General features: G+C 40.2%; 1 protein-coding gene and 1 long non-coding RNA gene across 2 annotated transcripts in view; one reads left to right on the forward strand and one right to left on the reverse strand.

Annotated features, from left to right (window-relative positions):
* LOC141982320 (uncharacterized) overlaps window positions 1–20,878 on the forward strand; it is a 29,531-nt gene extending 8,653 nt beyond the window's left edge. Inside the window, exons 6-8 of the long non-coding RNA XR_012638027.1 lie at window positions 1,014–1,113; window positions 19,684–19,728; window positions 19,956–20,878. This is a non-coding gene — a long non-coding RNA (uncharacterized LOC141982320). The remainder of the gene's footprint in view (window positions 1–1,013; window positions 1,114–19,683; window positions 19,729–19,955) is intronic.
* On the reverse strand, window positions 909–20,593 carry MCMDC2 (minichromosome maintenance domain containing 2). The gene is made up of 15 exons (XM_074944287.1): window positions 19,934–20,593; window positions 18,966–19,159; window positions 18,707–18,837; window positions 18,553–18,612; window positions 18,004–18,199; window positions 16,310–16,432; window positions 16,063–16,170; window positions 13,581–13,709; window positions 11,904–12,141; window positions 8,163–8,368; window positions 6,645–6,811; window positions 6,022–6,198; window positions 4,065–4,207; window positions 3,321–3,430; window positions 909–2,315 (listed from the first exon to the last, which is right to left on the reverse strand). Exons 2-15 carry the CDS (start codon window positions 19,063–19,065, stop codon window positions 2,149–2,151), a joined length of 2,055 nt encoding a protein of 684 aa, XP_074800388.1. The 5' UTR covers window positions 19,066–19,159; window positions 19,934–20,593; the 3' UTR covers window positions 909–2,148.
* Window positions 20,879–24,417: the final 3,539 nt, after the last annotated feature.

The following is a 24,417-nucleotide window of genomic DNA, read 5'->3' on the forward strand; positions in this document are numbered from 1 at the left end:
CAACATTGCTGAGTACTTTTCTTTGAGAGAATTCTTAGTATCAGCTTTCATCTCAACTCTAAAATACATGGTAACCCTGTCGATTTCTGATTTAAAAGCAATTACATTTAATCTACTGTCCCAAGTGTATTAAATCAGTCTTTCAAAAGTAAATGTTTAGCTCATAAAAAATGCTAGATTGACAGCTCTAGTGCTGGAAGCTTTTTATCCAGTGGCCAGGCATAATGTGGGCAGTAGCAATATGAGCTTTCCTAATCCCAGCCTGAGTTGACGGGACCACCACTAGGGGTGAAGAGGGTAAATGTGTTCACACCCATTGAGATCTTGTCCTTTTGCTTTGTCTGACGACAAGCATGTAAGATATGATGGTGATTTTGTAATGCAGTCCCCTGTCTGCAGTAAACAATCCTGAAACTACCAAATTGTGTGATGCTGACTTAATCATTTATAAAGGCAAAGGGAAAATTCAAAAGCAAATTCAAGGTACTATTACTAATCTATTACCAAGAAAATCTTCCAATCACAAGACATTTTCTCTCCAAAGGCACAATGTTTACTCAGTTATAGCTACCTCCCCTCATAGTGAGAATAGCCTGCTATGCAGTTCTAAGAAGACCCAATTTTTTTGTTTTTGTTTAAATAAAAAGTCTAACCTTGCATTTACATTAACATGCTGGCAACAACTCCACACTTCTATATGAATAACCTTTTTTACATCAAATGAAAAGCTCACTAATCTGAGCCAGTTCCTCAACATTACATCTGTTTCCAGTTTCCTCAACATTGTGTCCATTTTTATATCATTTTCTTCAATCTTGCAATGTTTCTGGCAAGTTGGGCTTCAGCAATGAACATCAATCTCTGCAAAAAGTTGGTTTCACACAGTATCCTCATACCTACATTTCACTTCTTTTCCAGTGCATTTTTTTTTTTGTTTTCATTATATCTATACAATTCAGTTCTCATTCCTTCTGAGTTTGAAACTGATTCCCTTCACTACATCTACTTCTCAGGCATGTTGTGAGAAGAAGCCCTGTGAACCCCGGGAAAAGATGAGGGTGTTCTGTCTTTCTGCACCAAAGAATCTGCGAGAGGCATGTACATTACATACAGGTATGACCTGACCTGAAAAAGCATAAATTTAATTAGCTTCTTGTGGTCCAATGTGGAAGTGAGTTTCAGTTTTTGTCTTGATGACTTTTCACTAAGACTAATAACTTGTCATTCTAATTACTAGAGGCAGCACTGTCTAGTGGCTGAGGGTACTGGACAGGGAGTCAGGAGACCTGGGTTCTGTCATACAGGTCATGACTAGTAGGCAAGTTACTTCGCACCTCCGTTTCCCCTCCTATCCTTTGTCTCTTCTGTTTAGACTAGCGTATGAGCTCTTCAGTGCCGGGACTGTCTCCTATTAGGTGCTAATCAAACAATGGGGCCCTCACTTCACTTCACGGCCTCTAAGCGCTACTGGAATACAAATAATAAAATAGCTATCATACCTCTAAACGTGTCTGCATAAAAAGATAGTTGTTTAAAAACATTTAGTATGTGCATACACACAGTTTTTACGAAGCACTTTTGACATGTGTAGTTGAAAGAACAGCAGCAAAACAGCCCACAGAATGCAGACAAAGTTTAATCACTAGACTCTGAATAAATTGTTCTACAAACTACTTTTTAGATTATAAGCCATTTGACAGCAGCGGTGGTTCTTTTTTTTTTTTAAACCATTTTTATTTAAACTTTTGTTTTCCTCTTATTCCTAATATAAGTTTCTCACTACCATTCACTTGGTACATTTTAATATTTGTGGGGTCATGAGCATTGTCACCTACTTAATATTTCCAGCAGCAAGCAGCACGAGTATGGTGCTTTGCTTTTCTTCTCTGGGTCATCTTATCTTTAGACGTCACAGCTTTGAGAAGCCACCAGTCTAGTGGTATGTTCAGTCTGAGAAACTTAACGTGTAATATTGTTTAATTTTGAGTTGGTTACAAACTTTTATCCATAGGAGTAGCAATTTCATAAAACATCAATTTTCATATACATTTTGCAGTAGCATCACTCTAAAACTTTAAATTTGTTTACATTTTCCAAAAAAATCAAAACTTTGAAGTAGGAACAAGCTCTCCTTTCAGAATGGGTTCTTTATTCTTCACTAGTAGTAACATGTGTTCCAGGGCCATATGTGGCAATAAACTGTAACAGTTGCTGATGGCACTGCATCAGATAAACATCTCTTTGCTGCAGAGAGTTTTCATCAATGAGGTCAAATGGAAACACTGCATTTGGAGCTACACAAAATACAGAGGCACCTACACAAAGAATAATTGAATTTAAAATGTTATGTTAATAGATTCCATACACTCCTGGAAAATCCTCTTGCCCAACTGTTCTGCTTCATCTTAGTGACATTTGAAAGGATGACTTATGGAAAGAACACTAACCACATGTTATAAAATAATATTTCTACCTTGTTCTCTAATTTTCTGTCTCTTTAAAAAATGCTCCTGTGGGTTTGGTATCAGATATGAGCTTTACACTTCTGGTTTGAATTTAGTTCAACTCAATAGCAATCTGCCTTGAAATTCCAAGAGGCAGGTAAGATACTCCATTAAGCTCTTGCACATGTAGGTTCTGACACTCGGATCTTTTAATGATCCTTCTACTGCCACAGGGAGCTCATTGCAGGATCAGGACTCATGACAGGAAATTCCCAGGTGAGAAGGAATTTTTCCTAACGTTACAATATATCGGATCTTTTTTGTAAAAGAAACCTTGGGACTATCACCCTCTACTGTTATAACTTGAAAAAAATCTCTTGCTATGGAGAAGAAAAATTGATTTTAAGTCTAAAATGGCTGGTGCTTATTGCCTTTGAAATGTAATGCTATGTCATAAATTTCAATTCATCAATATTAAGCTCCTGACACCATTAATATGAGGTATCTAGAGTGTCTTTGGTAGATCCACCCTTCTAATTAGGGAATGAGTAGGAGGAAAGCTGTAAATGTTGTCTGAGAAGCCGGGTACAGCCAAAATAATTCTTGCTTCTCAGAGTGGTGTTTTGCTTTAGCATTCTCTTCCTATCAAGTCAACTTTGCTACTTTACTCTTAGCATGGAAACAGTGCTTTAACTAAGAAAACACAGGTATTTCTATCCAAATTTGAGATGCCTTAATTCAAACTTGATTAGATCTTTGATCTAGTTTAATTGTGTTTAAATTTAATGTTAAGTGAACAAATATAAAAAAAACTACACATTTAAACCTAATACTAACTAACTAACATCCAGTCAGTTAACACTTAGTTATTTTTACCGTGTTTTAAAGTGACAGATGATTCAAATAACAAGACAGCAATCAACACATCTTCCTCAAGTACTTTCCTCCTTAAACTCAGCTTAGTGTGTGCTTCGGACAATGAAACCCTAAAAGACAAAAATGTCAGTGTCTCAAACAGTATATTACACAATATATTGGTGTACACTGCAATGACTACATAAAAAGCTAACTATAGGGGCAATCAATAGTATCGCTGTAGTTTAGTTTATTTTCCATACCATAGCCAAGTTTTACAGGCTTAAATACTGTGGGGGGTACTCAAATGATTTCAAGTGGGCAAAGTTACATATTGATTGTTCCATCACAGCCAAATATGTACACAACTATTTTGTGCATCACTTGTCCCACAATATTGTATGAAACTAGTAGGGGACCATAACTATTGCATTGCTCAAGCACTAAGGTATTGAATTAAGGATATTGCAACAATCAACTCAGTTTCTTTATTTTTGTAGATTTGTGTCAGTACTATTACTCTAACTGAGATTTGGCTTTTAAATAGCCATTATTTTTCATGCCTGGCAAATGAGCAAATTTATTCAAATAGACATTTCTGGAGATATTCTGAGAAATTCAGGAAACCTGAACATCCTACAATTATAAATTCTGTGTAAACTACTATACAGGCCTAGATGGAAAACTTGAAGGCCTTTGTATGCAAAGATCTCCCAAGTAGGCATGAAGAAGCTAAGCAATATAATTAGGAAAATTAAAACGTACAGGATTTTCAGTGCAGACGTTGATAGTTTTGATCCATGAATAGAATCTGTTCTGATTCTGCGACTTGCTAGGTAGTAGCCATGAATGAGTCTTTCTGCTTCTGAACTGAGTTCTACTTGCAAATTCTTAGCAAATACGATAAGCTAAAAACAGCATAAATTTTAAATATTTAAGGAATACTGTTGAAAACTTACAACCAAAGCTCATTTTGATATTCATATCAGTTGCATAGTATTAATATATCTAGACAATATTTTCCATATTAACACAATATTTAGAAAGGATTATGACCATTTACACAGCAATATGGTGTCTCAGGTATAGAAACAAGTAATTTGTTCACTAATCTATTAAATTTAAACAAATATGCTAGAAGCTCCCTCAATCATTTTAAATAAATATTCTCTAGTGTACTGAAATATTCATTTGAAATAAACATGCACTATACTAATAGAAAGGTTCCAATCTTGTTCACACTGCATACTGAAGATCTACTTTTTTTAAAATTACATTTATCAACACTATTGTTTCAAAAAACCAAGAGACCAAATGAAGTTTAATAGTTTGGCTCTTTAAAAGGAGAGTATATAAATGGCTTCAGATGTGTACAAAACAGATTAATTTTTAGTATGAGAAGGGTTTAAACTCTGAACATAAGTTTTTGTTCAGATTTGCATACTATCCTTATTTTTAATCTATACATGTAATTTAGGACATTAGTTGTGCATGTTTTGTTTGTTAGCCTATAATTATGAAACTGGGCCAAATTCAATCATGGTAGCAAGAGATGAGGTCACTGGAAGTGAACTCGCTTGCACCAGGTCTGAATTTGGATGACGTTTCAGGGTTAAACTTTTAAAACCAAATTTCTATCCCCCTGAATGCAAATAGTTAACCAAACTTTGATTTAAAAATATTTCCCCATATTGTTGGCCGCTCTCTTGGGATACCTGTTGCTGATTTCAGTGCACTGGACAGTCAGATTACCTCTAGTTTAAATTTTAAGTACTAGCTCTCAGCCAGACAATGGTCAGTTCAACTGATTTACTGAGCATCTGCTATTGCTGGAACTTGTACTGCTACCATGAGAATCTGACTGAACAACAAAGGAGCTGTGTAGCTCCTGATGCCAGTGGTAGCCTGTGATATGTCAGTAGTATTTAAAAATTAGTGTAGAAACCCCAAAAAGCAACCTGGTATATAGAAGATACAATGAAGTTGTTTGTCACATATACATTAGCATCTTTCAAAGTGTATTTTTCCTGCTAATAGACATTTTCTTACTGTGATTTAGGGTGAAATCAGATTAATTGCAATTAAAGTTTTACGTTTTGAAGTGCCTTGAATGGTGCAGGAACATGAATATTCTGTTAGTATCAAATGTGCATCAGGTCACTAGAGAGTTGGACCATGTTCAATTCAGTAACTATAGTGTCCATCCTGCACTATTAGGCTGCTGTGAATATTCATAAGTCAGCCTTTGTCTTTTTTTAAAAAATATTAAATAGTCATTACTGTTTTGCTTATATATAATATAATATATTATATATAATATATTATATTATATATATATACCTGCATTTTCCTTCCTGGAAGAGGTGCGCACACATCCCTGTGCCCTCAGAAAGCGGTTCTTCTGGAAATAACATGATTTTAATACTACTTACAACAACATATTTAGTCCTGAGGTGGTACTTTGCAGAACAGATACAAAGAGGGTGCTACCCCACTAGATAGATGTTCAGAAAACACCACTAATTTATAGATGGGAAATTGATTTTATCAATGAAAATGGCAAAACTCATGTTGACTTCAGTGAGAGCACAAGGGGGCATGGAATAGTAAGTGAATATCTGCAGGGCTGGAAGTATACAAGTCATCTCAGGAAAACTACATCACGCCAAGTAATAGTGCTAAATTATCAAATACAATTTTGTTCTGAACTAGAGCTAGTTACCTCTTCATAATCTTGTGTTCTGAACTGCTGGGAGATCATATAAGGTACTTCTTCTGGATCAATGGCTTTTTTCACGATGTGATCCAAAAGAGGAAGAGTTAGTTGGCAGGATAATTCATTGCAGTGTATCAACAGCCCAAAAGCATCCATAAGGTTAGCTGATACTGATCTCAAGTCCTAAACAGAATAAAACCCAAAGCAATATGACTGAAAAGCTCAACTGCTTATTTTTCAATCAACATAAAAAAATCAGTATACTTCTGAGTATACTGTAGAGAACATGGCAGGCTCTTCCCCTCTGTGATAGGTGTGCAAGTGCAAAGGTATTTTGAGTGAAATTACTATGGGGGGGGGGGAATAGGGTAGTCCAATGTCACACATGGACACCCTCTACAATCCTGTTTGTTCAAAGGCTGTAGGAGCAGCATAAACCCTTGTATAAATAAAGGCTTCATGTTTAGAAAAGCTGGCCTGTTTTAGAGGATATGGGCTTTAAAGTGACTTCACTGTGGCTTCTGCAGAGATGTCACCTATTTACGTTTGTTTCCATTGTTTTACATGTAGTATTGTTTACATCTCCAGACATGTTACATAACTTTGCCATAACAAAGTATATGTTTTACCAGCTTGCCAATTAGAGTGTTATCCTTTTGTACATATTTTTTGGAAGACGAATCCTCATCTACAAAAGTCCAGAAACTGGTCTGAATTGGAAGAATAACTTGCTGGTCAACATCTTCTCCATACTTCTTTCCAGGAATAAATACTGTAGTGGTTCTGCTCTCCAGCACTATCAGGTCAAACAAACATGTTACTTACTTAAACTACTGTAATGTAACATTAAATCTCTAATCCCGGTTACAGGATCTGAGAATAATTCCAAATACATATTGTACTTAGTTTTTATGGAAAAGTCAGGATCTCTTCAAAGTAACTGATAGAAAATTGTAAAAGTAATCCTAATGCGTTTAGTGCAGGGGGGTGGAGAAAATACTCATGCATGCAAGAACCACTGTACTCTCCAGCTAAAGATTTTCATATCCCTGTGACAAGAACATGCCATCTAGTCCACTTTGCAAAAAGGATGGGTCATTACACAAAGTAAAAGCTATTTCTGCATGCTCATTTTTTTTCCTCCTTACTGTTACTCACACCTTCTTGTCAACTGAAATGGGCCATCCTGATTATCACTACAAAAGGTTTTTTTCTCCTGCTGATAATAGCCTTAATTAATTGGTCTTGTTACAGTTGGTATAGCAACACCCATTTTTTCATGTTCTGTGTATATATATCTTCCTACTGTATTTTCCACTCCATGCATCCGATGAAGTAGGTTTTAGCCCACGCAAGCTTATGCCCAAATAAATTTTAGTCTCTAAGGTGCCACAAGTACTCCTAGTTTTTTTTTACTTACATCCAACTAATTCAGTTAGCTAGCTGTATACAAGGCAGTGTAACACACTCTCTTGGTAAACTAACTAGCGCTAAGATACCACCCTTGGTCTGTATGTAAGTTAAACAAAACAGAGGGTTATGTTGTTTTGCTTTGTTCAAATTACTATAGCTGTGATACAGACAAAGGAGTGCTTCATCTTCAAGAACAGGCTTTCTCTCTAAAACTTACCACGCCATGCGAAAATGTGCTTAGTTTGCATCAACTCCTAAATATAATTTGAGGGCTCTCCAGTGCCAGGACTTGTATCCTGCATAAGCTAGTTTTCTATAATTTAAAAATAGTTAATGTAGTAGGTAGCTCTTCTGCCCTAGTAAGCCTGTGATCCTATCATGCCTTCCTTTAAGATCCACTCATGTAAAAATCTCATTAATCTTCCCCAGTACTGTTAATATCCACTCACTTTTCCCCCTATCTATGGCATATATGAGATTTTTCTGATGATGGAGAAGGTGATTTTCTCAGCAGTTAGGGAGAAATAATAACATCCCTGGCAAGAGTGCATGAGAGTAGAGTTGCAGTTAGGAATTAAAGGCCCCTGAACAAATTGAAGAAACTAACTTCGTCGCGGCCTGGTGGTCCCACCTCTCCCAGTGTCTAGCCCTGGCTCTACTTGTCTCTCCTCTAGCACTGATTTCTTCCCTCTTCTGATTGCTCAGTATATGCACAATGGCTTTGTACTGGTTACCTGACTGCAGAAGTTCAAGTTTATCCTTTTTATGTGACAACAAATCTCCTATGAAGCAGATACCACCTTTGGCCAGCAGAGCACTGCAAGCCTGAATGCTAGCAGTTCCAGTTCCATGCTTATCTTTGGACACAGTAGGAAAAACGTCATTAGATGCTGGGTGCCGTATGCCACGGGCTACAAGACAAACACTGTAATTCAAGAGCCTAGGGAAAAAATAATTGTCAGCAATTTGCAACACCTGCAAAAAATTTAGTTAAATTATTTTCCCTTTACAAAAACTAATGGTATTTATAAAATTGGTATTAAAAGCGCACACATTGGCACTTGATTTGAATAAGGTAGAACATTTAGAAAGAAAAAAAAATTTATAGGAGTATAAAATATTTCTGAATATTAAGGTAAAACCCAGGGTTTCCTTTACGTAACCACAAAAGGGGCACTAGTTGAAATAGTTGCTCCTCTATCTTTAATAGTTTCCTTCGAGTAGCACTAACTACATGAAGAAGCATAACTTCCATCTGTATTCTAATTTACTATTCTTAAATTGGTCTAGCATACAAGGCAAAATTCTGAGTTGGGTCAGAGGAGGGATTGAATTATCTTCCCACATTGCTAGTGTCTGATTCTGTCCCTTTGAAGGCAATAGAAGTTTTACCACTGACTTTAAAGAGTGCAGGATCAAGCCTCTACTGCCGTAGTCCTGACCATTTTGCCTCATGTATGGTGACTGGGGAAAGGGCTGTCAATCTACATAGAAGTGGACCCAAAGACTCTGAGGCATGGGTGCAGGGCCCTCCTCTACTGAGCTGTGTTCTAGGGCATGCAGAGTGGGCAGCCCAAATGTTGCCTCCCACATGCAGTGGAACCACATTGATTCTATTGCTCATGCTTGCAAATGGTGGAGGTGGGCTTTGTCCCAGTATTAATAAATGACATGGTATGATATATATATAAAAAATGCAGGATGCCATCATCTTGACGGTCTAATGGAATCCAAGCTGGGCAAAGCTCAGCATACTAAAGCATGAGCAATAGGAAAGTCTGAAAAGAAGGATGGTCCAGGGGTTAGAGTATTGGTTGGAGACCCAGGTTCAAATTCCTGCTCTGCCAAAAATTTCCTGTGTGACTTTGGACAAGTTACTTAACACCCTGATTTTTAAAGGTATTTAGGCACCTAAATACCTTTAGCAATCTAGTTCTTAGTCTCTCTGTGCCTCAATTCTCCAACTGCAAAATGGGGATAATAGTACTTCCCTACCTCTCAGGAGTGTTGTGAGAATTAAAGGCATTTAAATATTGGGCAATGCTTAGATATTACAGTAAAAGAGGCTATATAAGTATCTGAGATGAGATTTGTAAGGTACTTTGTTATCCTATATATAATCTTGTGGGTTACTGTGAATAGTAAAGGCCTCAGGGGGAGACTGTAACGTGCTATGTGTACTTCTAAGACCCTATAGATAACAATAACTAAACATTCATAGGGTGCAACATATTGTTAAGCAGGTGTTTCTATTCTCACCTCTTTTTCAGTTACTCATAACTTCTGAAAATTTGTTTTAATCTTTTCATGCTTGGCTTCAAACAAAGGTAATTTTTTTAAAAATTGAGCTAAACATGTTTGTTTAATCATTTGTGAAAGGATGGGATAGTGAGGAAAGCATTTCTCCCATTGCCTGAATATTTTCCTGACCTTTGTTGCAGTTGAAACTCGAATGGCTGAAAACAAAGTTCACACTTACCATGTTTGTAGGCCTTTTTGAGGAAGCATCATGATATCGTGTTTGTGTGGGGGGAGGGGAAATAGAGATTTAAAATTGTGTCAAACATGCACAGTAGAAAAGTTGTATTCATATGGATGATTACTAAGGTAATTTGAGTCCAATAGTGGCTGTCTGAGGGGGTGACTATTTAAACTTTTTTTTTAATCAAAGCTTTCCCATAATTGCTATCATCAGGTCAGCTCCACCATCAGTAGCAAGAGTGGGTGCACTGGTGTGGGTGCACAGCCATCAGTGTTTTTACCACTGTCAACTATACCCACTCAGGTCAAAACTAGGGTTGCCAACTTTCTAATTGCACAAAACTGAACACCCCTGCCCCTTCTCTGACGCCCTGTCCCAAACCACTAACTCCATCCCCTTTCCCTCCATCGCTCGCTCTCTCCCACCCTCACTCACTTTAACTGGGGTGGGGTAGGGTTTGGGATACAGGAGGGGGTAAGGGCTCTGGCTGGGGGTGTGGGCTTGGGATGAGGAGTTTGAGGTGCAGGAGGGGGCTCTAGGCTGGAGCTGAGGGGTTCAGAGTGCAGGAGCGGGCTCAGGGCTGGGGTGCTGGCTCCCACTGGGGGTGCGGGCTCTGAGGTGGGGCTGGGAATGAGGGGTTTGGAGTGCAGGAGGGGGCTCAGGGCTGGGGTGCTGGCTCCCGCTGGGGGTGCGGGCTCTGAGGTGGGGCTGGGAATGAGGGGTTTGGAGTGCAGGAGGGGGCTCAGGGCTGGGGCCGAGGGTTGGGTGCAGGCTCTGGGAGTGAGTTTGGGTGCGGGAGGGGATTCTGACCTGGGGCAGAGGGTGGGGCTGCAGGGTCGGGGAAGAAGTTAGGTGCAGGAGGGGGTTCTTACCTGGGGCAGGGGGTATGGGGCATGGGGCGTGGGCTCCAGCCAGACAGCGCTTACCTCAGGCAGCTCCCGGCCAGTGGCACAGCAGTGCTAAGGCAGGCTCCCTGACTGCCCCAGCTCTGCACAGCTTCTGGGAGTGGCTGCCATGTCCAGGCCCTAGGGTGGAGGCATGGCCAGCCAGTTCTGCATGGTGCACACTGCCCACACCTGAAGGTGCTACCTCCGCAGCTCCTGGCCAATGGGAGCTGCAGAGGCAGCGCTCGGGGCAGGGGCAGCACGCGGTACTTCCCTGATCACATCTGTTCCCGGGGCTGCAGGGATATGCCAGTCGCTTCCAGGAGCCGCGCGGAGCCAGGGCAGGCAGGGAGCCTGCCTTAGCCCCACTGTGCCACTGACGGGGTCAGTGGTGCTGACTGGAGCCACCAGGGTCCCTTTTTGACCGGCCATTCCGGTCAAAAACCGGACACCTGGCAACCCAGAGTCAAAACAACACAGAGATAAAAATACCAACAGCCATTTGAACCTTGTTAATCACTGATGGAGCTGAACTGGAGGTCACAACAGTGACATTTTTGACAAAATAGCTAGTTTAGAAAAGACTAAAGTGCTATATCAGAGTGACTTAAGGCTTGAGAGGGGCAAATCTTTGCTTTTGTAGCCACAGATTGTAGTCCTTTGAATAGCAACTTTAGAAGGACTATAGTAGGCCTCTGCTAAACAGGACTGGTGCTAGAAATTCAGCAAGTTAATTAGAAGATTGATCATTAAATGCTTTACTCGTTAAAAGCAAAGCCTTAAAATTTCTCCATGGACTTAAGCAAGTCAGTTAATGCCACTGGATCGCACGTTCCCCACATGACCATCACGTAGTTTGCTTCCCTCTCAGCAGTATAATAATGAAGACCTGGCACATGGATGACAAAGGAAAGGAGAGCTCAGAAATCAAAAATTTATATCCTTTATTAAAAAAAAGTTATTTTGCTGAGTAAAACCCCAGGATACAATTTAAAGTGTGAACTCTGTTTTCCTTTTGAGAAAATATCAAGCCTCTCTATATAAAAACTTGGCAAATCTTTTATTTAAAGTCAAATGTACTTATAAAAAAAATACAGGTGTCAGTTTACCTATCTGCTATTAGAGTGTCACTGGTCACAATCAAAAGATCCAGGTAATCTCCTGTCTCACTGTCTCTGTCACACGTCTGGACTAGACTCAACAGTATGGACAGTTTAAGAGTATTGTAAGTGCCTGGTGGGACAACTTGAGAAGCAAAGATGTTGGCAAGTATGGCTGTAAACCTCCAACATGAACTTGAAGTCAAGGAGAGCAGATACTTAAAATTCTCACTGATACAAGAAGTACCTAATATAAAAAAAAGGATATCTTAAACACTTTTTAAACAGAGCTATTCATATAATTAAAACAAATCAGCGTTAGGTAGATCCTGTTATCAGAAAAAAAAATTAAACGAGGTATATTTGGAATTTATTTTAGGATAACAAAAATTCAGACTGTGAACAGCTTAAAATGTTAGTTTTACTATTATTAAACAGGTAAAGGACACTGTGTCCACTAATATATATTGAGTAAGAGAGCCAGTACATAAATTGAAATTATATGGCCATCTAAGATACAATCTAAATATACCTGTGACAGTGACAATATTTGCATCATCCTGGACAAACTTTATGGAATTAAGTTAAATCTTGCTGAGTTAGGATTGATACATTTGGGGGCCATTGTATTAAAAATGCAGTTCTGCATGTGTTATTGTGGAGTTGTATGTAACTCCTTTAGGAGATGGGAGAGGTAATGTAATTCCTTCAGTTATTAGCCCTTGTGAAGCTACTCTCTGGTAAGTTCCTCATCTACTACTTCAAACTGGATTCTCCAGGGACCAACAGAAAAATAAAAGATTTTTTGGTTAAATAGCCTGGTTTTAAACAGGCTCAGTGCCTTCTTCCAGATCCAGCAAACAGACAGGCCCCAATCCTTAGGGGAGGATTGGAAGGGCGCGGCCTACTGAGGTCCCATAAGACTCTGTGCTTGTTCTGAGCTAAAGCTGTGATGAACTTGAAACCACAAGGAAACGCCTTTGGTGAGGTACTGAAGGATTGCCTCTGCCCGAGAGCATGTTAGGAATGAAGTGATCTCTAGTAAGCTTATTAGCATGCATATAGGTTCTTTTATTGTTTTAATATGTTTTCTCTGTAATGCTTTCTATCTTAATTAAACAGACTTACTTAGAAAGAACTGTGTGATAACTTACAACGGTGGGCAGTCACATTGTTAACCATCTCTGAAGAGAAGCAAGCAGATGTGCTTGGGCAGCCTGCCTCTGATGGAAATAACACAGTGAAGGCAGGGGACTGTGCAGCCTGGAAATACCCATCAGAAGGGAGTGAGACAAAGGTCTCCAACCAAGAAAAGCCATAGCTGGAGACTGGAAGCCTGAGGCGAAATCCAGTTGCCATTGGTCTGAACTGAGACAATACCCTCTAATGAAAAGCAGAGCTTAGAAATAAGATAATGGAAAAGCACCTCAATAAATAATGCTCTGTAGTTTCCTAAATAGACAGAGAAGTGGACAATAGTATTGTGTGTTTTTATTGAGTGACAGCAATATTTGGCAAAAAAAACAATTGGGACAAGCCTATACTCAGGATTACTAGATGGAAAGTACCAAAGTGGTTTCCAAACCTGGATCTCTATGTACTAGCAGACTGCACTAACGGTCAACCCTTTGATCTAATAAAAATAGATATTTTTAGTCATTTTAATTTACTATACAGCTTTCTTACCTTCTGGACTACAGAGCTGTATACTGTTGACTTCTATACACACTGTAACTTGTGAGCAGTTTTGTACGCACGCCGGAATTCCTATAAACCTATACCTGTTTCCTATTTTCATTTTGTTCGACAATTCATCTAGAAAAAATAAATATACATGGAAATATAGGGATTTATTAGAAAATCCAAAATTTTAACATAAGGCATTTTTATATGTTAAACCAGTGGTTCAGATTAGAAAATATAATTTAGGGGAAGCAGCACACACAACAGTTTGATTCAATGCAGCCTTGAAGAATGGGAATAGAACTATGCATGTAGACAATCCATAACAGTTTAGGGCACCAGGTGAGGGAAGTGGGTGGGACGAGCCATTGGATGATTTTTTATTGAGAAAATGGATAATGCAGTTTTGAACTGAAACACAAAGGAGAATGTTTGTACTCTCAGATCTCTGTTCTGAGATTTGCAGTGTTCTCATGATCACTTATTGTCAAGTAAATGTGATGGCAAAATGCCTTAGTAAAGGAAGATTAGAAAGACAAGGTTGGTGAGATAATATCTTTTATTGGATTAACGTATGTTGATGAGAGAGACAAGCTTTCAAGCTTATACAGAACTCTTCTTCAGAAGCAAGGACCTAGAATAAATAGACTAAAAGAAAATGCAAAAACATATATGGAAACCTTCAAATTTCTGTTCATGTCATTCAAAACCTGTACTGTCTTTGGTAAGGTTTGTAATGTAAGTTACATGCAACCTAGTATGGGCCTGAGCTGTGAGATGCTATGTCCTGTCAGTGCCCACTGAAGCTGATGGAAGTTGAGGGCACACATTACCTCACAGGATTCAGCCCAAAGGCTTTACTTTGTGATAATACACATACAGGATCACTACTTAGTTGTGTTGCTTGTTATTTTGGAGTAAATGGATTAACACACATTTTTCAATACATATAAAGAAATAGATGAATTTATAAAAACATGTTAAATAGCAAGCACCAAAGCAGAACTAATGATTTTTTAAAAATGGAAAAGGGTTACAATACTGCAAAAATATTTTGGAGCCTGTAGTTGAATTTTCACATTCCAAATACTGTATTGTTTGCAATGGAAGTTAGAAACCTCAGAAGCCAGAGATCATGAAAAAATAAGGAAAATGGCTAGATTGAGGAAGGATGTTACAAAAAATGTTAAGTCACTGAAAAACAATATAACCAGAGGAAGGAGGAAGAAACAAGTTACACAGAAAGTGAGATAATGCTGAACTGGCAAGACATTTTAATTAAGTAACTAGGGCCCTACCAAATTCGCAGTCCACTTTGGTCAATTTCACGGTCCTAGGATTTTTAAAATAGCAAATTTCACGATTTCAGCTATTTAAATATGAAATTTCACTGTGTCGTAATTGTAGGGCTCCTGACCCAAAAAGGAGTTGTGGGGAGTCGCCAAGTTATTTTGTGTGTGTGTGTGGGTGTGGGTGGTTGCAATACCGTTACCCTTACTTCTGCGCTGCTGCAGTCAGTGGTGCAACCTTCTGAGCTGGGCAGATGGAGAGCGGCGGCTGCTAGCTGAGAGCCCAGCTCTGAAGGAAGAGCTGCCGCCAGCAGCAGTGCAGAAGTAAGGATGGCATGGCATGGCATTTGCCACCCTTACTTCTGCGCTGCTGCTGGTGGGGCACTGCCTTCAGAGCTGGGCACCCAGCCAACAGCCGCCACTCTCTGGCTGCCAAGCTCTGAAGGCAGCACAGAAGGGTGGCAATTCCACTATCTCCCCTAAAATAATCTTGTGACACCCTGCCCTCCGGCAACTCCCTTTTGAGTCAGGACCCCCAATTTGAGAAACTCTTGTCGACCCTGTAAAATCAGTATAGTATAGGCTAAGAGCACACAAAAGACCAGATTTCATGGGGGGTAGACCAGATCTCATGGTCCATGATACGTTTTTCCTGGCCATGAATTAGGTAGGGCCCTATAAATAACATCAAAATAAATATGAATGAACCAATGTTTTGACATGTGTTGTCTTTAACTGCCTGGCTTACAATGTGGGGTTCCTTTTCAAATAAAAATGACATAATTATAGTTTATATTTAGTTGATTATTTTCACGATTTTGTCCAGAGAAATGAATATATAAGGAAACTAAGGATTTCTTCCAATTAAAAAGCCGTTTTACAAGAATACCATTCAGTTCTAAAAAAGAAAAAGGAGTACGTGTGGCACCTTAGAGACTAACCAATTTATTTGAGCATAAGCTTTCGTGAGCTACATCCTCATTGGATGAAGTGAGCTGTAGCTCACGAAAGCTTATACTCAAATAAATTGGTTAGTCTCTAAGGTGCCACAAGTACTCCTTTTCTTTTTGCGAATACAGACTAACACGGCTGCTACTCTGAAACCTAATTCAGTTCTAAAACATTTCTGTTTAAACAGATAGATCTCATTCAATTTTATCATTATATTAGGATAGATGAATACACAGCCTACTCACCTCTTAGGAAAACTGTAAAAGACTGAATCCTGAAATGTGGTTTATTGTTGGAATATCCTTGGAAAGCACTCAGAGCTTTTGCATCTATCATTTCAACTAGCTGTTTATCTTACAAAATAAACAGGTGTAGAATGTTATATTTCTTAAGAGTGGTACTTTACTCTTTAAAGAATAAGCTAAGTAAATAAAAATGTATCAAAAGTAGAAAGATAATTTAGAACTAAAAATAAAACTACATAATTCTTACCACCAAGTACTCTAAATTTCATGTCTTCTCGCAGTGGTGAAGCACATAAACTGCATACAAAATCATTCCTCACTGTTGCAGATTCTGTAGCTCCAGGTATATGCACTCTTATATAATTAAACCCTAATAGAAAGCATTACATAGACTATATAGCCAAATATTTCTTCACATTTAGTCATAATAATCTGTAATGAACTTCATGTTACTTAAAATATATAATTGGTTTTAAATGCAGCCTATTCCAGTTTACTATGTGGTAACAAGTATAAGCTCTGAAAACTTCCTGGCTCTTTAAAAATGGCACACAGCCTTCATTTTAATTCCCCAATCAGAGTGGTAGAGTGAGTAAAGCATTAAATTGAGAATCAGGAGTTCTCAAGTGTCATATTTTCTTGTTCTTAAGATGAACAGCTTTATTGCATGTTCTATGTTTCTCTCATGACTTGGGAGTCTCTCCCCCGCCACCAAATAAAAATCAATAATTATGGCATACTGGCCCTCCGAGCCACATACAAGAATCATCAGAAGTTTGAGAGCTGGGGCTCAGAGCTTCAACCCCACTCCTGTTGAAGCCCCGAGCCCCGGCAGGTGTGCCCTGCAGGGCTGATGCCCTGAGACCCCCCCCTCCCTGCTGTACAGAAGCCCCTACCCCACCTCCCCACTGCAAGGCAGAGGTCCCGAGTAGTCCCCTCCCAGTCTGGTAGGTGGAGAATGGAGAAGGGGGTTTGCAAGCCACACTTTAAACAGTAAAAGAGCTGCATGTGGCTTGCGAGCCACAGTTTGGCCATCCCTGGATTTTAGTTTTACCACTGGATGGCAGAACTGCTTATTACAGATTCTTAACCTCATCATGTTAGCCTGGTTTTGTGAGAAGCAGTCAGAGAGATGATATGTCCCTATGTGCTCCATTCAAAACTACATGAGGTCTCTATGTTTAATATATGTCTTCTTGATTAAAAACATAATTACAACATGTTCTAAAATGAGTATTCTAACATTGGGAATTAGCTTCTCTTTTACACCTTCACAGTCCCTATGATTGTAAAAAACAATTTTAGGGGTTAATCCTGCAAAAGCTTAAGCATCAGAGTAATTTTACGCAGGGGAAAGTAGTCTCATAGAAATCAAAGAAGTTATTAAAGTTAACAAATCCTAGACTGCTGTGAAGGAATCAGTCCTAATCTAGTCCTGCAGGAGTCTGACACTGGCCAGGTCTTCACCAGAAACTTTTGCTGGTATAAGAACATTGGTTAGGGTATGAGTCTTTACAACATTTGTATACAGGCAAAAAGCCCTAGTGTACATACAGTTTACCAGCAAAAGAGTCCTTTAATCAGTATAGCTTATTTTGTTCAGGGAACTGTAATAAGCTACACTGGCAAAAGAACTTGCCAGTATAAGCTGTCTCTGCTTAGGGGATGGAGGGGGGAGTTTGCTGGTATATAGGCAACCCCTTTGTAATGTAAATCTGGCCGCTGACCAGAATAAATCAGAAAGTTGTGATGCTCTCGCTACATCAAAATGCATCCTAGATATGCAGTTCCTTTGTGTAAATTACATAAAAATCTATACAGGAAAATGCCAAATTTGTCTTAGATTTTAGTGTAAATAATGTGTTTGAGTTAATGGGCTAATCAATCAGAGAACCTTTTGAGTTTAGAACTTCTCTCATTTTACATTTTTTTTTTTCTCACCTTCAGAAAATGGACAGGTTTCCTCAGAACAAAGGAATCTTGCTCCTTGTGTGTATTTCGTTACAGTTCCCATTGCAATCACTATTCCTTCTGACATATAAAATCTCTGAGACATGTAATCAAGTGGAAACTCACAAAGGCTGAGAACATAACTTGGCAGAGGAGGCAAGTGTGTTGGTTTCAACACTATATTAATCTCATGAAAGAAAAAGGGTTGCGTTAAAACAAAAATCTTTTTTATTTGAAATGTTTAGTATAAATGACAAATACTCGTACAAAACCCAATGTGGTGCACAGTTACAAAAACATATTCCAGGGATGTGCCAAATAAGGTGAAAATTGCTCATAGTCACATATATCCACCTTGTCATACTCAGAGTATGCATGGGTAAGAAGTTCCAACTATTTTTTGTTTAGATTGATAGGACTGTTGAATGAAAGTGAAAATTAAAACTGAAAAATTAACACCGAAAAGATCTCTAAATACAACTTAATATTGCTTGAAAATTATTTTATTTTTATCTAAACTGGTAAAAAGTTTAAACTCACTTGGGCCTCTGTCTGTAATTGTTCAATTAATGACAGTGTTTTAATAGCTATGAAACAGACCTGTAATTCAAAAATAAAAATGATTTTGCAAAGAAAAATTTGGTTTAAAATGTTGAATACATTTCTGCCTCTGTAAACATACAAGTTCACTTACCGACTGAAAAATCTGTGCAGCTTTCATGGGTTTGTGCAGAATCTGATTTCCAAGAGCTGCATCCAACTCAGCAATATCAGAAGGATTTACCGAAATAATGAATCGATAGACAGCATAACTTTGCTTTGAGTCTGTCAGAGCAGAGAGTCAATAAGCAAGTGTCTTGGAGCACAAAATATAGAAATAAGGTATATTTTTCTTTAAACCAACTTTGTTTGGTCTGTCAATATTAATAGAAGGTTTACTGAACAAACAGTACCATTATATCGTTTGCAATCATCCACAAATTTCTGAAGGCCACCACTCCTATCAAGGTAAATAAGGGCAACCTCTTTCATTTTCAGAAGATCTGGTCTCATCTTCCAGCGAAGTTCTATGCTCTCTTTTATCAAAATGTTAGAATATATTAATATAAATCATAGGTGGTGGAATTAGGGTCAGAGCTCCAGAATGCTGTAATAATAAAATAAGTAAGGATAAAACATATATAATAAAGACATCATACCTATCAAAAGTGAAACCAGGAGCCAAGAAACTAAGCAAAGACAAATATTGCCTTCTTCTGTAACATTACAAACAATGTAACTCTTTCAGAAATATTTTTGTCTGAATTCCCCTTTAAAATGGAAAGTCCCTTGCCCACAAGAAATACAGTATTATGTTGTTAATGTAAATTTTCTAATAATAACGTTCCAGTATTTTGAGACAATGAACTATTTTGTGACTTTTACAACTTAGAGAGCCCAGAAAAGTGTGCCATTCTTTAACAAAAATTCTAAGGTTTTTGTGTAGTATAGAGTTATACCCACATAGGAAAAAAAAAAAAATTACACAGTATTTCTGTGCATTAACTAGACAATGCCTTATGGGGAAGGGCAGTACAACCAGTCAGTCAAGTTTTTACACAGAGTGAAATGGCGTTACATAGATTAACATTTAGATTAAAATTGTTATTTCCTTTATGTTTTCTAATTTAGGCCTGATCCGTGCAGAGGCTTATGCTAATTCTTAATTTTATGCAGGTGAGTAAAACCAATGGAACTATTCATATGCATAAAGTTAAGTATATGCATACGTGTCTTCAGGACTGTGATCTTATTTTGTAAGCTCCTTGGGGTAGGCTGCTTGCACTTTTATTTGTTTGGTCTATATTGTACATTAGGCACATAAATGTTGTTATACAAACACATTAACAAGTAATCAGAAATCATATATGTTGTTTCTTACTTTAAATTCTCCTTTCTCCAAGTATTCAGGTCCACAGATTCTTCTTGCAGATCCCCTGCAAACTTAAGGAGAAGGAACCAGACCAGTCAGTCATCATGGACCTGGAGTTAAACTCTGCACCAGAAGTGCCTATTTCCTATTCTCTTCTGCATCCAGATCTACAGATCCCACAGTGTGATTTTCACAGGATGCAGCACAAATCAGGAAAAGTGACTTACTCTAAACACTCAAATATTTACAATTTTTTAAATTTAAAAACATATTTTTACTAAGACCTTACCCATGTAGCACCTTCCAGCTAAATGTGGTTTAGACTGAAGATTGCTAGTCCAGTTTGTACATATCTGTCTAGTTTGCTTCCTTCTATTTCTCATCTCCACAGAAATTCATTGTGATGGAATATACCCGTGTTCACACCTCACACACTATTGTAATAATCTTTGTACAAGGAATGCCTTGTGAGGTCTCATTAGAAAACTCGTAATCTGATGATCAGTGATATGGTAAAATGTGTATAGCAGCTTTATGTGTTAAGTTATAAATTTCCTCTGTATGATGTTAAAAATACATGTGCAGACTCACATATCACCAAACAGGTCAAACAGACCTGTTTTGAACAAAGTGTATGCTTGTCTTAATTGGCATTAACACAGTAAACAGAGTCATCAACCAATAAAAGGGGAAAGAAGAAAACAAAGAGCTCACACAGGTGAAAAAGCCCAGCAGGGAACATCCTTCCTCCAGTAGACTGCCTGTCTCCTGGTTCTCAGCTGGAAATGCTTTTCAAAGAGAGACTAAAACATTATAAAAAGGCAAGGCAAACACCCCAAGACACCTCTCTCTCTTCCCCTGCCCACTCTATTCTCTGCACCTTAGAAGGCAATGGCAATAACTGTTGGACATTAGGAGCGGTGCTCTGACCTGAAGAGTTTGGTCAGTAATGCTGCTGGAAGCATGTGTTGAGAAACTATGCTTGAATCTAATATAGTTTGTTAAATTAGGCATTAGAAAGTGTTTTATCTTTATGACTTTAATAATATTTAATAATTTATTACTTTTATGCCTCATTACTTGTACTCACTTAAAATCTCTCTCTTTGTAGTTAATAAACTTGGTTTATCTAATCCAGTGAGTTTACATGAAAATGTCTGGGTAACTCTATTTAAGGTAGTAAACCGTTGTATTCCCTTAAAGGAATAAGAGATTTAATATACAGTAACTCCTCGCTTAACATAGTAGTTATGTTCCTGAAAAATGCGACTTTAAGCAAAACGATGTTAAGCGAATCTAATTCTTATGGGGAAATTGATGTAAATAGTGGGGGTTAGCTTCCAGGGAAATTTTTTTCACCAGACAAAAAACTATATATTATACACACACAGAGTATAAGTTTTAAACAAACAATTTAATACTGTACACAGCAATGATGACTGTGAAGCTTGGTTGAGGTGGTGAAGTTAGAGGGTGGAAGAGGGTGGGATATTTCCCAGGCAATGCCTTACTGCTAAATGATGAACTAGCATTTGGCAGAACCCTCAAGGGTTAACATGTTGTTGTTAATGTAGCCTCACACTCTACAAGGCAGCACGAATGGAGGGAGGGGAGACAGCATGGTAGACAGAGACACACACCATGTGTGTGGGAGAGAGAGATGTGCATTGCCCCTTTAAGTACGCTGACCCCATTCTAAGTATATTGCCTTTAAAAAAATCAGGAAGTTGAGAAAGCAGCTGAGGCCAGCAAGCTCTCTCTGTCCTGAGCCCTGTCCTGTCCCCACCCTGCTCTATATGGAGAAGGGGTAAACAGGGGGCAGGAGTAGGGGGGAGGGGGACATCCTGACATTAGCCCCCCTCTCTTCCCTCCTCCCCTTCACAGCAAGCAAGAGGCTCCGAGGAGCAGCTCCAAGGCAGAGGGCAGGAGCAGCACATGGCAGTGTGGGGAGGGACAGCTGAAGTGCCGGCAATTGATAGCCTGCTGGGAGGCTGCTGCACAGGAAACTTAGGGGAGCTGATCGCGGGGCTGCCGGCCCACCCTGGTTCCAACATCCCACCAGCTAGCTGTAACGGGCTGCTCTTCCTGCAAACAGTGGACAAAGCAGGCAGCTGCCAAACAACATTATAAGGGAGCGCTGCACAACTTTAAATGAGCATGTTCCCTAATTGATCAGCAACGTAACAACGAAACAACGTTAACCAGGAAGACTTTAAGTGAAGAGTTACTGTATTTGGACTGTCCAGGAGAGAGCTGGGCAGAAAAAGACATACATTTCTGGGGGGAAATCTAGAGTTGGGAGTTTGCTGGGATCACCCTGCAGAATAGACTCATAGAAGGTTAGCATAACCAAGGCTGGTGAGAGCCAGGGTGTGACCAGTTACACAAACACATCTGGGAGTGACCTTCCTGCTGGTGGCTGTTTCTGAGCTGTCCTGGTTGGAGGAGGCATTGCAAGGAACCCCAGGTTACAGGGCAGGGATGAAAAAGCTGCCCAACAAGTCTGGGTAGCACCCTGGTATATCACATTCACCCTGTGCAGATGGCCAACCCAGGACACCACTTAAGTCTTCAAAAATAGCTCTGGCCATCCACTGCAGTTGAGGAAGCAGAAGTGGTGGGCTTTTCGCAGGGGGCAGAGCTTACTCAAGGAAGACCTCCTGTAGTATCTGTGGACCTAGATGTGAAGGGAAAATGCAGTTATGTAAACATCTCAATGAGATAACTGGATGCTTATGGAGAGCAGCCTGTAAGATGGGATAAGGCAAAACTATATATTGTGCGTGTGTGTCTTGTGGGCATGTGCAAGGGAATATGAAGTAAGGGCTTAAAGTGTTAAAATGAAAAACTGTAACCGCAACATGAGGAATGATTCCATTAGAGTGTTCTCTAACTCCTGGGAATTGCTCCCACATGACCTGCAGCTGCTTTGATAAATATTGCTCTGTTCCTTAAAGCCTCAAAGAAAATTGATCACATTCCATTAAATTCAAGCCATGCACATCCAATTTAACTACACCCACACAGCCTGACAGTAACCAGGTACAGACCAATCCAGCTACCCAGAGTTTCTTTCTGCCACCCCACTGACACTACACTGCTGCAGAGAGAAGAAAATATGGGACTGCTGCAGTTTAAAATACTATTCATGTTATTCCTAGACACACATTGTTTGAACACTAACTGGATACCCTGGCACACTGAACTGCCCAGCCAGACAGACACACACGCCAATTATCCTCCCTGCTGGCAACACTACCCCCCTTACCTGCTGGCACCTCTACACCCTCCCCATTTACCCCCACCACCACCACCTGCTGGTACCACTACATATCACCGCTGGCATCACTACACCCCCCCCCATTGAGACACTACCCCATCTTACCCCCTAGCACCTCTACACCCTTCCCACTACCCACCTTACCTGCTGACACCATTACACCCCTCACCACAGACCCACTACCCCCCCCCCCCGGCCTGCTAGCACCTCTACACTCCCCCCACTGACCAGCTACTCCCCTTACCTGCTGGCATCATTACCCCCCCCTTGCCTGCTGGCACCTATACACTCCCCCCACTGACTCACAACCCCCCTTGCCTGCTGGCACCATTACATCCCCCCCCCACTGACCCACTACCCCCTTACCTGCTGGCACCATTACATCCCCCCCCACTGACCCACTACCCCCTTACCTGCTGGCACCATTACATCCCCCCCCCACTGACCCACTACCCCCTTACCTGCTGGCACCTATACACTCCCCCCACTGACTCACTACCCCCCTTACCTACTAGCACCTATACACTCCCCCCACTGACTCACTACCCCCCTTACCTACTAGCACCTTTACATCCCCCCCCCACTGACCCACTACCCCCTTACCTGCTGGCATCATTACCCCCCCTTGCCTGCTGGCACCTATACACTCCCCCCACTGACTCACAACCCCCCTTGCCTGCTGGCACCATTACACCCCCCACTGACCCACAACCCCCCTTGCCTGCTGGCACCATTACATCCCCCCCCCACTGACCCACTACCCCCTTAGCTGCTGGCACCTATACACTCCCCCCACTGACTCACTACCCCCCTTACCTGCTGGCACCATTACATCCCCCCCACATTGACCCACTACCCCCTTACCTGCTGGCATCATTACCCCCCCTTGCCTGCTGGCACCTATACACTCCCCCCACTGACCCACTACCCCCCTTACCTGCTAGCATCTCTACACCCCACCACTAGCACCATTACATCCCCCACTGACCCACTACCCCCCTTAACCACGGGCATCTCTACACCCCCACTACCCCCTCTTACCTGTTTGCACCACTATACTCCCACCACGGATCCACCACCGCCCCTCACCCGCTGGCACTCCGCCGAGCGTCTGCAGCCCCTGCTACAGCACTGCCACGATACTTGCAGAGGCAGCAGGTCAGAGGGAGAGGCGAGAGTTGCCCCCCCGGGAGGCGGGGGCAGGAGAGTGGCT

The sequence above is a fragment of the Natator depressus genome, chromosome 2 (genome assembly GCF_965152275.1).
Source record: "Natator depressus isolate rNatDep1 chromosome 2, rNatDep2.hap1, whole genome shotgun sequence".
NCBI classification, from domain to species: Eukaryota; Metazoa; Chordata; order Testudines; family Cheloniidae; genus Natator; species Natator depressus.